Genomic DNA, 12,959 nt, shown 5'->3' with positions numbered 1-12,959 from the left:
CACCCATTTGTCACCTCCTGGGTTGTTGGAGCCCTTTGAGGTGAGTGAAGCACCTGGAGGACTCACTGACTGAGCAAAAAGGGCTCTGTAGGAGCCTGAACCACTACTTTAAATTTGTCTTAAGACATCCATATGTTTTCATTGAATCCTGTTTTACCCCTGTATTTACCAGCTTAACTGCTCTACTTTTTAAATCTGGGTTATTAATGAAAAGCGATTCCTCCTTGGGGTTAAAAAGTTAATCAGGTTTGCAAGTCCACTCAAGCAGTTTTTATGCACTTTGTTGCCACCAAGAGCCAAAGCCAAACTGTGCAGCCCCGAATGCCTCTGCCAGGAACAAAGAGCCACCAGGAATGGAGACAGAATTCCTGGAGCAGCAGCTCCAGTGGCTGCACAAGAGTCTGGGTGTCCAGCGCTGGCTTTTATCACATGCTGGGACGAGGATCACGTGGAGAGGCGGAGAGTCAGCCCTGCAGAGCCCGGGTGACATCGTGGAGGTGCTGGGATCTGGGGAGCTTCTGTCCCGATGGCCTCTGTAAGCCAGGATCAGATCCAGAAGGTAAGGAGCTGCTCTCCGGGGAGGGAGCGTGTCCCCAGTGCAGTGACACTGCTTGTAATAGTCACTGCTGGTTAACCTGGCCCTGAAATCTGCTTTACAAACACTTTATATTCCCCCCAGCTTCTTGTATTACGTTAATTTTGAGTGTGTGAGTGTCGTGCCGACAAACTCTTCCAGAGGGCAACGTGTCCTGCAGAGCTCTTGGAGGAATTTCCCCCGTGCCCCTCTGTCTGTGCTGCTCAGCTCTCAGCTCTGAACTGGCAAAGGATAATCTCCAGGGTATTCTATATAAAGAAACTGTAGTGGCCAACAGAGTTCACTTCATTTCGTAAGGGATTGTGTAGTCAGCCGTGACAAATCACCCAGGGATTTTTTCCTGAGAGAAAACAACGCCTTCCAGCTTGTAAAGGAATCTCATTCTGATTTGGCACATAGGAATGACTCTCTGTTTGTGTTAGCAGGCTTGGTAATTTAATCTTAGATAAATTATCCTTAAACCACAAAGGGTGAGATCTCTGCTTTGAGGACTGAGGGGTTGGGATAGTTCTTAAACTGTCTGGAGTCTCAGCCTGTTAATGAATCTCTTCTACAACAGAAATAAAAGATAAAGAGCATGTTGTTCCCCCTCCTGAAATACAGCATTAAGAACAGGCTGTCCAGCTGCAGGGCTGAGGGCTGGATGCTTCTCACCCTGCAAAGAGAACTGTTTTCTCCTGCTTTGTGCTGCTTTCCCCTGGGGGCTCTGGAGGGAAGCAGCCACCTCGTCTCTCCCAGTTCCACAGGGATGGCTTCCTTGTCCTGGAGGGGTTTTTCAGCACAGAAGAGTGTGACAGCATGAGGAGCCAGATCCAGGGAATCATCGAGGGGATGGAAGTGCCCCCGCACTGCCGCACAGAGTTCTCCACCAGGGAGGAGGAGCAGCTCCAGGCACAGGTACTGGGAAAGGCAGGGCTGGAGCACTGGAAGGAGGAAGGGAGAAGGCAAATTGCTGCTCAGGGGTCACTGTGGAAACGTGACTCCTTCTTTTAACGGAACACCACAAGAGGACTTTGCTCTCCAGCTTTCTGCAAGTGTTTGGTGGGGTTTTATCAGAGGGTGAAGGGGAGGATTTGTGACTTTCAGCCCCCCGTAGCCACAAGCAGCTCTCACAGATCACTTTGTACTTGTTCTGCTGACAGAAAATGGTTATTTTCCAGGCAGACAGCAAAAGAAAAGCAAGGGCAGCCTCTATGTGAGAGGTTCTTGTAAAGCTGCCTTTTTGAGTGATTTTTTTCATTATGTTTTGTTTATGCTGCATCTTGTTGGGAAAAAAGATGCAGGTGAGTGTTAATGCTTTGATTGAAGGTTTAATTTATGTTTTTGTAAGGATGCTCTCTTTACTGGGCTCTTATCCCTGGCAGGGTAGCTCGGATTATTTCCTAACCAGTGGAGACAAGATTAGATTCTTCTTTGAGAAAGGTGTTTTGGACAAGAAAGGTAAGCCTGGCCTGAGTTTGCCACAGGGAGGGGATGAGAAAAGGCTGAGTGAGGGGATAGGGGCCAGTTTCCAGCTCAAGGGATGATTCCTGTTTTGCAAACAATGTTAAATTCTGTGTTTTTTTCATAGGGAACTTTCTAATTCCAAAGGAGAAGTCCATCAGCAAGATTGGCCATGGTATGTTAAAGGATGGTATTTGGAAGGGGGTGGACAAAAGGAGAGGGTTTCTCCAGACCTACTCCCTGTTAATAACTATCTCTGCAATTCTCTCCATGCTGCCCCTCACTCTCTGCTCTCAAAGGACTTAATCTTCTGTTTCAGTCCTTTTCAGAGAGCCCTTCTGGAGGTTTTTCAGCAATGCATAGCTCAGAGTCACTGACATGGGAAAGGCTGGACTTCAGCCCTTGGCTTTTTATGTAAGAGATTTGCTCTGACAAATTTCCCACCCGAGGAGGGTCACATTTGGTACAGATCAAACTGTGTTCAGTCTGATGCTGGGTTGCCAAAGCTGTTCCTCCCTCCTCTGGTGTCACCAGCACTTTTGCTTTACCCTTACTGGTCTCAGTTTGACCTATTTCCTCTCTCACAGCTACTGGGCTTGCTTTTGATCCCTTTTGTTTTCAAACAATACATGGAAAATGAGAGTGGGATTCACTGAGTCTGCAAACACATGAACTTTGTTCAGATTAAACTCTACTGAACTTGGAAATACAGTACTGAGAGTTCTTGTTCTTAGGTTTTCTCGGAAAAACACTCTCCCCTTCCCAGGCCTGCTGCCATTCTGTTACACTTCAGCTTTTCCCCAGGGGAAGTGAAAACAACTGCAGATTCCTGCTGACTCTGCAACTTAGCAAATTCAAAAGGCTTCTCTAGGCTTAATTTTCTGTAATTACTCCTTTTGGTCAAGTCCATCCTCATCCCTTGCTCAGGAGCAGCTCGGGCTGGACCTGTGGCAATGGGCTGGAGGCACAGCAATGATCACAACGAGCTGGAGGCACAACTCCAAGTCTTGGCTTCATGGGTTTGTCAGAGCTGGGTCGTAGCAGTGTCTGCACAAACAGCTCTGACCTGCAGGCTGTGGCTCTCTGAAGGGCATCAAAAATAAGCTGTAACTTGTTTTTGCAGCACTTCCTTTTTTGGTAGGTCTTAAGAACTGTGTTTTTAAGGGGTGTGTTCACCCATGTGCCTCGGGGTCACATATAGTGGTTGTCACTTGCATAATATAATCACATAACACTTTTTTTTTTTTCACTCTGTTAGACACTGCTTTTTTTGTTTATCTGCAGTTTGTGGCCAGGGAGTGATTATATTTATGATCTCTAATGATGATTGTGTGATTGTACAACCTACAAGTGTCCTATCACCTTAATCCACATCTATCCATCTTGGGAGGCATGAAAGTTTCTGGCTGCAATTTATCCTGCTTGGCTGTGGCCTCTCCAGCTCATCCTGAGAGCTGCCAAGTTCCCTTCTGTTCAGGAAATCTTCAGTCTGAGCCTTTTTTTTTTTTTTCCCCTCAGCTCTACATGCTTATGATCCTGTCTTCAAGCAAATCACCCACTCCTCCAAGGTGCAGGTGAGCTGTTACTGCTTCCTAGACTGGTCTGGGGGAAAAATAAATAAATTATGGAGTAGTTAATCTTAATTTTCTAGACTACCAATGATAGTAATTTTGTCAGTGAAAAGAAATTTAAATATCTTCCCAGAATAATGTTATATGGTGTGCAGAAAACAGCAAACATAAATCTTGGAAAGTTTTCTTGCAGGAATTGGGAAGAAAACTAGGCCTTGAGAGACCAGTAGTTGTGCAAAGCATGTATATCTTCAAGGTACAGTGATTCAAGTTGTCTTGTCACTCAAGAAAGACCCTGTTAGGTGGGAAGCTCTGAATCTCTTTACACATCACCTTTCTTTCCTTGCAGCAACCTGGCATTGGTGGTGAAGGTGAGACTTTTATTATCTCTATATCACTCTACAGGGAATGCTTCTTTAGGAAAGGAATATTACCAGGAAAAAGGCTCAGAATCAGACTTAAGCCTGTGAGTTTGGTGCTCCAAGCCTTCTTAAAATTATTTAAAAAAAATCCACGTTTTCTAGAAGTGTTTCTACATCATGTGCAGCTCGAACAAAGAGCTGCTTTTACATTTGCAGCAGCCTGAGAGGTGGTATTTTACTGTAAGATTTAATTTAGATGGGTGGGCAGATGAGGACACTGAGCCAGGGAGGTGCAAGCCTGAAGTCCTTCTCGTGGAACTGAATTCCTCAAGGGTTAAAAGACCTGCACAACCATCTCTCCTTGCAGTGACACCTCACCAGGATGCCACCTTCTTGCACACGGAGCCTCTGGGCAGGATCCTGGGCTTCTGGATTGCCCTGGAAGATGCCACACAGGAGAACGGCTGCCTGTGGTTCATCCCTGGCTCTCACACCAGTAAGAGTTGTGTGGGTGACCACTGCTGGGTTACCAGTTCTGTTTTCACTACCTCTAGAGCACATTAAACAGCTTTAAATTACTGCTCACCTAAACATTCCCTCAGTGAATAGTGCTCTTCAGATTTTAAGGCACTCATCCCTCAAATCCTGGAGTCAGCTGCACTTGGATTGTGATTTATGCTCTTATAGAAAGGATAAATGGACCAAAGGTTGGCTTTGCAGAAGCCTGGGACTGTTTGTGTCCAAAAAGGTCTGTTGCAATGCACAGAAGGGGCCAGAAAGGCAAACAAAAGGCAGTTGTTTATCTGTTTCTGCCACAGCTGGAAAATCCCAAATCTTTGCTTAATGAAGAAGACTCCGCCCAAATTACTAAGGAAAAATTGAATATAGCAATAATAAAGTTTGATAAATCATGGATATTGTTACTCTGCTGTGCAGAACGTAGTTACATGTTTAATTTTTGTGTGTTTGTGGATTTGCAGATGGGATTACCCGGAGGATGGTTCGTGCACCTTCAGGTGCCTCAACATGTGTGGAGTTTGTAGGGTCAGAGCCAGCCTATGATGACAGTCAGTTCATCCCTCTGCCCATAAAGAAAGGTACAAACAGCCCCACATGTGTCACTCCACAGCCCGAGAAAACACAAGGGAGCTAAAATTGTATTTAACCCTTCCATTGGAAAGCTGGAGCTTTCCACCATTTGGAAAAAACCCAGCAGTACAGGGGTTTCTTTCCCACAGGTGGACTCGTCCTCATCCATGGGGAAGTTGTCCATAAGAGTGAACTGAACAGCTCGGAGTCCTCTCGCCACGCGTTCACCTTCCACGTGATGGAGGCCGAGGGCACCACCTGGAGCAAGGAGAACTGGTAAGGTCGTGATCCTCACAGGCAGCTGAGGAAACTGGAGCCAGGATGAACTGTCACTGGTGGTCTTGTCTGTCACAGGTTGTTGGTAGTGCCCTGCTTAGCACTGATTTTGTACCTGCAGCACTGGAACAGCCTCTGAAATTTTGTTTTTCTCCCTTCCTTCCTTCCTTCCTTCCCAGGCTCCAGCCAACTCCTGAACTGCCTTTTCCATCACTCTACACTTGAAGTCAGTGACTGGCTTCTGGAGTCAATAGCTGATCAATATTCCTGATGTTTCCTTCATGTTCCCCTTAAACATGACCTTCCCTTATGGCAGCTCTCAAGGTTAATTCATCCTGGGAACAAGGACCTTTGTCACAGCCCAACACGCCTGCAGGAGACAGAACCTCCTGCTGCAGCAGGAGCCCTGTAGTGTGAGAGTAGCCACCCAGTCCTTTCAGTAAGGAAACCTCTTCAGTCTTGAGAACAGACCAGTAAAGACCACTGCACCTTGACTGGGACCGGTTAAGAAGTATTTCTTCTTGCAGATTCAGTTTAAGAGCTTAAGTGCATTTCTTGGCTGTGTTGATCCCAGCAGTGCAGGTGAATGTGTCATGGGAAGAAGGTTGACTTTCACCCTTAGGTCTCTGCCCTGTTGTTGGAGTAACAGTGATTTAAACCAACCCTGTTGTGGGCAAAATGAAGCAGGAACTCTGCTTTTTATAATCAGTCTTCTAAGTATTCCCAGCAAACTGTGGTTGAGTGTTTGATCTCTGGGTGTGTTGATTAAAAATATGTCAGTTCTTAAAGATTTATGTTGAAATGGTGGGATCAAAGAACCTCAATCCAACTCCTTGCACTTAATAAAAGAATAGAAATTCTCCTTTTCATCTCCATCATCTTTTCTTTGAGGAAGACACAGTGTGACCTCCCAACAGATGGGGCCAGCACCAGGTTGTCTGATGAGCAGTTTGAGCTCTCAATATGCACAAGAACAATTCTACCCCCAAAACCTCACCAAAGCCAAACCAACTTACAGCAAGGAATGTTTGGAAACCAAAGTTACATCCAAGGCAAGCTCAAGCCTGTGTCCTGAACTGCACAGAAGCTGTGTAGGTGTGATTTCAGCAGCACTGATGCAGTGTCAGCTGTGAGATATGAGCCTGGTGTCACCAAGGCATGAATTACATCAGAGTAACCCTCAGACTGTCAGAGCTGTGGCAGAGTGAGCCCAGTTCTTACTGACTCATCCCTTGCAAATGGATATTGCTTATCCCTGGCATTTGTTTGAGGTGAATTTAGTTTCTTTAAGGGAAAAAGTTTTAGCCCTTTGGGCAATGCAGAGTAGGTTGAATCCAGCAAAGAATTCCTCACAGAGGAACAGCTCAGGTGGCTGGGGCAGGAACTGGGGAGCTGGGTAATGACAACAGCAGTAACACTGAATGCAAAGTTTCTGCATTCAGAAACTGCCTTTTCTACAGTTTGTTTGAAAGGTGTGAGCAGGGTGGAAAGAAGTGACTTCCCTTACCTGTGGTGCTATTTTATTCCATCAGTGGTGAAGGCTTTGGCTTGTGACAGAAGCAGCTCAAGCTTTGTCTGTGTCTTTCCATGAGAGGAGTTAATAATTTAGAATTCTGCTGAGGAGGGATAGTTTGTCCTTTGATTATGTGCACCACTACCTGCAATGTGCAAAACCACCTCGTTCAAGTGCATAAGTAAAAGCAAAAATCTGGATTCATTGGCAGGATTTCCTGCTAAAAAGTGAAGGAAACTCAGCCCAGTACAGTTACAGTTTGGTTTCCTACAGAGAATATCTGACAATGTATTTCCTTATTAACTGGCTCTGGCCAACTTTGGCCTCCTCAGGAAAAGCAGCACCAAGTCCCAGGAGCCCTGTCCAGGCAGGGGGTGAATTGGGCAATGCTGCCTCTCAGCTATTCCAGTCCTGACTTGTTGCAGGGACACAAACACAAATATTGGATTCTGGAGCCAACTCTGCTGACCCAGAGACTGGTTTCACCCACCCCTGGGTCTTACTCTCAGTCCCAAGACACAGTCTCAGCAGGACAGTGTTGTGTGAGGCACCTTGGACCCTCCCCAAACTGTTCCCAAAAGTGAATTAAAAGGGGGTCAGAAGTTAACTTCAGGATGCAAACAGGAATCCTGGAATGCCAGTCTCCTGCTTGGACACATCTCAGGGGAAGGGAAGAGGCAGGGAGGCCACGTGTGCTTTGTTCTAGTGGACACCTGGCAAACCAGTGAGAAGAGACTGTCAGTACAGAAGTGTTTAACACATAAAAATGAGGTGGGCTTTTTGGCTACAAAATAGTAGTTGTAATTTTAATTAAGTGGGCAGAATTCAATGGCTTTACTCAATTTGTTGATAGAAGGATTTTTACAACTTATTTAATTAAACATCTGGCTGAAAAAAAATGTGAAAAGTAGAAAAGTGCAGTAGTAGTAGAAAATTTTATTGACTTGAACAGATTTTCTGCTTTCAGAATTAATGTGTAATTAGTTTTAGCTGTGACTTTGCTTAATTCCCCCCCCCCCCCATATTCATTCCAAATGGATTTAGAGATTAAAATCTTGGGAAAGACAAAACATTCTTCTCATTGAATAAAACTTCAGGGCTAAAAATGTACTGTTGTTATTAGTAGGGCTTGGAATGAGTAGTGTCTGACATTCCCAAACCTTCCCCACCCACCATGGATGTGGCAGCTACTGAGTTTGGAGTTGTGTTTGTGGCTCTTGCTGATGGACTGGACACATTTGGACTCTTGTACCTGCTCTGAGTGCCCACCCTTGTTATCAAACATGCTTTACATGGTGCTCATGCAGAAATGAGAGTTCACATGTTCACTAATACAAGATGCAGGACTCAGTATGGAAAACAAGGTACAATACAGAGGTGGCAACATCTGAGAGATCTGCTGATTTATTTTTTCCCCTTTAATTGACTTACCTCTTCTTCCTCTGCTTCCTTTGCCTTTGGACCCCCAGGAGAAACTTGGATAGTTGGATTATTAAACATAGGCTGTTTTTATCAGTCATATTTTTTGCTGTGAGAACCTAACTCAGGCTGTTTTCAACAGGGGGGGAAACAAGACCAAACCAAAACCTTTATTTTAAATAAGTCTCACTTCTGATTTTAACTATTTTCTCTGCTTAGGTCAGCTTTGAGCTTCCATTACAGTGCATTTTCTAGTACCACTTTTCTCTAGGAAGGGAGAAACCTTTGTTCCTGGAAGTGCTTCTATGCCATGAACATGATCTGGAGGTAGAGAGGCAGCAGCAGGTTATCAATTTGGGTGGTATAAGCTTCCAACAGAGAAACCAAACTCACAGATGCCAGAATCCAGGCGTAGCTGGAGTTCAGATTCACACTGCTGTCAAAGATCAGAATCAGGGCCACAGCAATGATCTGAGCAAAAATAGCTGTCATTGTCCCTTCAAAGGTCTTCTTTGTTCCTGGCCATTTGATCTCCCCCATTGTACTGCCAAAAATAGAGGCAACAGTGTCTCCTACCCCCACTGCCAACACTCCGGAGTAGGGGACCAGTGCTCCTGCCCCAGACAAGGTGCCTTTGGGAGCACAAGATCTGGGGAACAACCACACTGGGAGGGACATGCCAAGGAGGAGATAAATATGAGTCAAGATTAGAGGGCCACTGTCCCTTTCATCCAAGAAAAGAGACAGCAAATGCCTGAGGGTTTGGCCAAAGGGTTTGATCCTGAAGTACCGGACATATTCCAAGAAGATAAACACTGCCAGGCACAGCACTGCAGCAACATAGAGGAGCTGACGGTCATAAATGAGTCCAGGGACATAAGTGGCTACAACAATGAAGTGGAAATATTTCCTGGTGATAGTGGAGGCCTGGTGTTTTTTGGATTCAGACGATCTCTTTGCGTTCTGGTAGAAAACCACCCCACAGGCTGAGGCAGCCAAGAGGGTCCAGTACACGAGAAGGTAAAGTCTTGTCTCTGTCTGAAACAGAAACTGCAGCAGCCAGAGCAGAGGGTTCCTCTGGATGAGTCTGTACAGCCAAGGCATGATGACCCCTAAGCCCAACACTGCTGTCATCATGTGGAAGAACATGGAGGAGATCCATGTGCCTGAATCCATGAAAATGAAAAGCACAGTGAAAAAAAGACCAAGGAGAACAACTCCAACAACTGCCACCAGAAGGAAGAAGTCAATGGGGTCCCCTTTGCCCTCGACCACATTCAGTGAGCGTTTAATGAGCTGATTGAGGACAAAACTCACACCTCCAAGAACCAGCAGCGCTTCCCCGGGAGTGAAACACCGAGGCAGCAAGTACAGCAGGATCATACTGAGGTAGACAAAGATGAGCAGCACTTCCAGGACCTCTATGACTTCTGAGACAGCCAGGGAGTGTTTCATGGTGTAGACGATGACGCTGCCAGCCATGCCAGTCAGGATGCAGGTGTTGGTTGGCACGGGTTTGGTGATGCCAACCGCCAGCACCGACAGGAAGAGCGCGAGCAGCATCCCCGTGGAGGCCACGACAACCCCGAAGCGCTCGAAGTACACGATGCCGGCGGCCCGGCACCGCTCCTTCATGACGATTCCCAGCAGGGGGATGACCATGCTGGCGGGCAGGAGGCCGCTGTTGGCCACCCCCCGGAACTGGAACACGGCTCCCCCCCCTTGGAGCAGCCGGTCCCACTTGAACTGGACGTAGAAGGCCTGGAGGGCCAAGGCCAGGGCGCACCAGGAGAACCGGTCCCACACCACCCCGTGCACCGAGAGCACGATGGCAAACACCACCAGGGACTCCACCAGCACCGGCTTGTTCAGCATGATTCCAGCTTTCAGAATCTCTCTCAGGAGTCCTGATGTGCTCAGTTGTCCATTAGGAAGAATTCCCTTCCATGCTACTGTAATTCCTGTTAAAAAGAAAAGAAAGAGCAAACAGCTAGAGCAGCTTCACTTTTTAGAGCAGCTTCACTTTTTAGAGCAGCTTCACTTTTTAGAGCAGCTTCACTTTTTAGAGCAGCTTCACTTTTTAGAGCAGCTTCACTTTTAGAGCAGCTTCACTTTTAGAGCAGCTCCTAGGAAAGGCTAAAGCTTTTGCACATCCTCTCCCCCTGTCAGTACCTTAATTCCTGTTTTCTAAGGCAGAACCCCACACTCTGCCATTATTCTGGCACCTCTTTTAGGACCTTTGAAGGTCTCAGTTTCTGTATTTCTGTTGGCATTGTTATGGCTGATACAGTTGTGTGTATCCCAACTAAGACACTGCATTGCCTCATCCTTTCTGGCCCAGCCTTAAGCTGATTAGCAGCAAACTCTCATTAAATTCTGCTCCCCAAGTCTCATTGCCAATATCTACACCAGCTCCCCAAGAAATTTATTTAAAGTTCTGTTTTGGGTTTTAACTCAGTGTTGAATGGTGTCACCAGACCATGAAGCTGACAGAGATCTCAGTACCACTATCACTGAGGTTTGTACCATCAAACTCCCTCACACTGTGTGTCTGCAAGGTTTAGTTATTTATGATTTTGTAATGAAAACTCTCAATTATTAATAGGTTGCTTTCTGGCATCCTTGTTCATACAGCCTGAAATACTTGATTGCCAAACTTCATTTCATGTACTGTTGCTACATAGCTTGATCAGGCCCAGGGTGAGCTTTTGCCATCACATGTTATTTTAAAACAAGAGAGGAATTAATCATACATTAAAAAAACCCCAAGTCTAGGCAATATGTACCTATAAGTAATGATTATTTTGGGGTCTCACTCTGCTGTTTCTGCACACTGGGGAGGGGGAAGCTTAAGGCTTATTTGAGAAGAGGCAGAGTAAATCCACCTGCCAAAGAGTAAGAGTCCTCCCCCTCAGTCTGGCAACGCTGAAGTTGCAGCCCAGCTCTTGTATCGATAATGGCACATGACAGCGTCCTCCAGCCTGGCTGAGAGACAAGAATTTCACCCTCTGTGAGGTCTCTGCTCTAACGCAGCATCTCTGAAAGCTCTGGCCCCTGAATCTGCAACACGATGCGTTTAATTGCTGAATTATTTCATTTTCTTGTGCCTGCAGCAATTCCCTTCTCCGCAGCTTTCAGGTAGCGTGAAGCTCCTCAGCGCTGCCGCTCTCTCATCACGGAACAGGACCCGTCACGCCCCGATCCGAGCCACACTGAGCGTTCTCTGCCCGTTTCACTATCCGCCTCCCGGCTGCCCTGGGCAGGAAAGCTTCCCACTGATGTGCTGCCAAACGCGCGGTATCCCTCGCCTCGCTGCAGCCCCTGCCTGCCCCCTCTCTTCTCCGTGTGCCCTCAGCCGCCTCACCCGCAACCCAGCCTTCACTCCTGGGAACCTGCGGCAGGGGACAGCGGCCGCAGCCGCCCGCGGAAGGTGTGGGAGGCACTCCCGGGCGATCCCCTTTCCCCTCGCGGAGCCCCGAACATCCCCTGACCACCCCCGGCCGCCTCCCGGCACCGGAGCGCGCACCCACCTCGCAGGACGCCGCCATCTTGGCGCCGCCGCTGTCACATGACCCACCGGCGGGAGGGGGCGTGGCCCGCCCGCACCACGTGACGTCGGAGCGAGAGGAGGAGGCGGGGCGAGCGGTCACGTGAGCGCGGAGCGAAGATGGCGGCGGGCGGGCTGAGCGCGAGGTGCGGGGCTGCGGCCGCTCGGGCGGGGGGAAAGCACAGGGGCGGCCCCGGCTCTCGCTGCGGGCGGGCCGCGCTCCGCGGGGCCGGGAGGGGAGAGGGGCCGGCGGGGCGGCGGCGCCGGGAGGGTTTAACCGCGGCGGGGCGCGCGCCGGGCTGGCCCCGCCCCCCCGCCCCGCGCGCGCGGGGAGACCCCGCCCCCTTCCCCCCTCCTCGCTGAGGGACCCTCAGGGACCCCCCGGCCCCGACGGTCGGAGCGGGAGCGAATGTCGGGGGTTTTGTGTTTATTTTATGGTGTGCGAGGGGAGCGGCCGCTGGGAGCCGTTGCTTTGGCGGGGCCGGGGGGCTCCATCCCCACAGCCGCCGCCGAGGTGCCCCCAGGCCCCGCAGCTGCTGCCCCGAGCGGGGGATCGCGCCAGGGCCGGGCTGCGCCTCCCGCACCTCTTGCAAACGAAAAGTCAAAGTAGACACGTGGGAAGCGTGTCAATGAATCACAGTTTCAGTGATCACCTCACATCGGTGCCTTCGTTTGTCCTCAGAACTCTTGTCGTTTATTTTTGGCATTTCTTGTAACGTTTTTATGCTCTGAAGTTTCCCTGGTGTTTAATTTTTTTTAAATGAATGCCTCTAAGCCCTAAAGGGGACAAGAACACCACTGTTAGTTGTGGTTGCACACAGAGCTTTCCTCCTTTAGCTTCTAATTAATGAACGGGCAACAAAACACGGTCTGTTTATTCACAGACGAGGGAGTGAAAAATGGAAGGGTTGGCTCTGCCGGGCTGGGGCTCGGTTCTTACAGTGAATGACAAAAAACGTGCTCAGGACAAACAAAGGTACCAATCTAACGTGATAACTGAACCTGGGGTTCGTTGAGTTGCTTCCTTGACATTGCTCTTCAATCGCTGGTGAAATTCTGGGCTTTTGGGTGCTCTGGCCTGGAGAGTCTGAACCCAGAGCTGGTGCTGACCGTGTCGGGAGAGGCTCCTGTCAGGAAAGTGCAC

General features: G+C 48.4%; 3 protein-coding genes across 5 annotated transcripts in view; 2 read left to right on the top strand and 1 right to left on the bottom strand.

Annotated features, from left to right (window-relative positions):
* Positions 1-425: 425 nt before the first annotated feature.
* Positions 426-6,198, top strand: PHYHD1 (phytanoyl-CoA dioxygenase domain containing 1). Of its 2 annotated transcripts, none has more exons than XM_064676996.1 (11): positions 426-559; positions 1,334-1,492; positions 1,960-2,035; positions 2,166-2,213; positions 3,557-3,612; positions 3,803-3,865; positions 3,959-3,980; positions 4,339-4,467; positions 4,952-5,068; positions 5,210-5,336; positions 5,516-6,198. In XM_064676996.1, the coding sequence occupies exons 1-11, from the start codon at positions 527-529 to the stop codon at positions 5,559-5,561; spliced, it is 876 nt and encodes a 291-aa protein (XP_064533066.1). In that variant the 5' UTR covers positions 426-526; the 3' UTR covers positions 5,562-6,198. The 2 variants fall into 2 exon arrangements, with proteins under 2 accessions (XP_064533066.1, XP_064533067.1); XM_064676997.1 differs by lacking the exon at positions 426-559 and adding an exon at positions 869-1,025.
* A 2,202-nt stretch (positions 6,199-8,400) lies between these two features.
* DOLK (dolichol kinase) lies at positions 8,401-11,908 on the bottom strand. The gene is made up of 2 exons (XM_064676978.1): positions 11,799-11,908; positions 8,401-10,229 (listed from the first exon to the last, which is right to left on the bottom strand). The coding sequence occupies exon 2, from the start codon at positions 10,141-10,143 to the stop codon at positions 8,572-8,574; it is 1,572 nt and encodes a 523-aa protein (XP_064533048.1). The 5' UTR covers positions 10,144-10,229; positions 11,799-11,908; the 3' UTR covers positions 8,401-8,571.
* Positions 11,873-12,959, top strand: part of NUP188 (nucleoporin 188) — a 28,899-nt gene continuing 27,812 nt past the window's right edge. The window contains exon 1 of one of the 2 annotated variants that reach the window (XM_064676963.1): positions 11,873-11,961. In XM_064676963.1, coding sequence (XP_064533033.1) covers positions 11,936-11,961 — 26 coding nt within the window. In that variant the 5' untranslated portion in view covers positions 11,873-11,935. The remainder of the gene's footprint in view (positions 11,962-12,959) is intronic. The other variant, XM_064676965.1, reaches the window with a different exon arrangement.

Source organism: Pseudopipra pipra, chromosome 20 (assembly GCF_036250125.1).
Source record: "Pseudopipra pipra isolate bDixPip1 chromosome 20, bDixPip1.hap1, whole genome shotgun sequence".
Lineage (NCBI taxonomy): Eukaryota > Metazoa > Chordata > Aves > Passeriformes > Pipridae > Pseudopipra > Pseudopipra pipra.
Note: the sequence above shows the minus strand (reverse complement) of the source record. Positions and strands in the feature narration are given on the sequence as shown.

Coding starts and splice junctions, on each gene's coding strand:
- DOLK (XM_064676978.1), bottom strand. CDS start 10,143: ATGCTGAACAAGCCGGTGCTGGTGGAGTCCCTGGTGGTGTTTGCCATC.
- PHYHD1 (XM_064676996.1), top strand. CDS start 527: ATGGCCTCTGTAAGCCAGGATCAGATCCAGAAG. Junction 1,493..1,959: donor AGGAGCAGCTCCAGGCACAG/GTACTGGGAAAG, acceptor TATCCCTGGCAG/GGTAGCTCGGATTATTTCCT. Junction 5,337..5,515: donor ACCTGGAGCAAGGAGAACTG/GTAAGGTCGTGA, acceptor CTTCCTTCCCAG/GCTCCAGCCAACTCCTGAAC.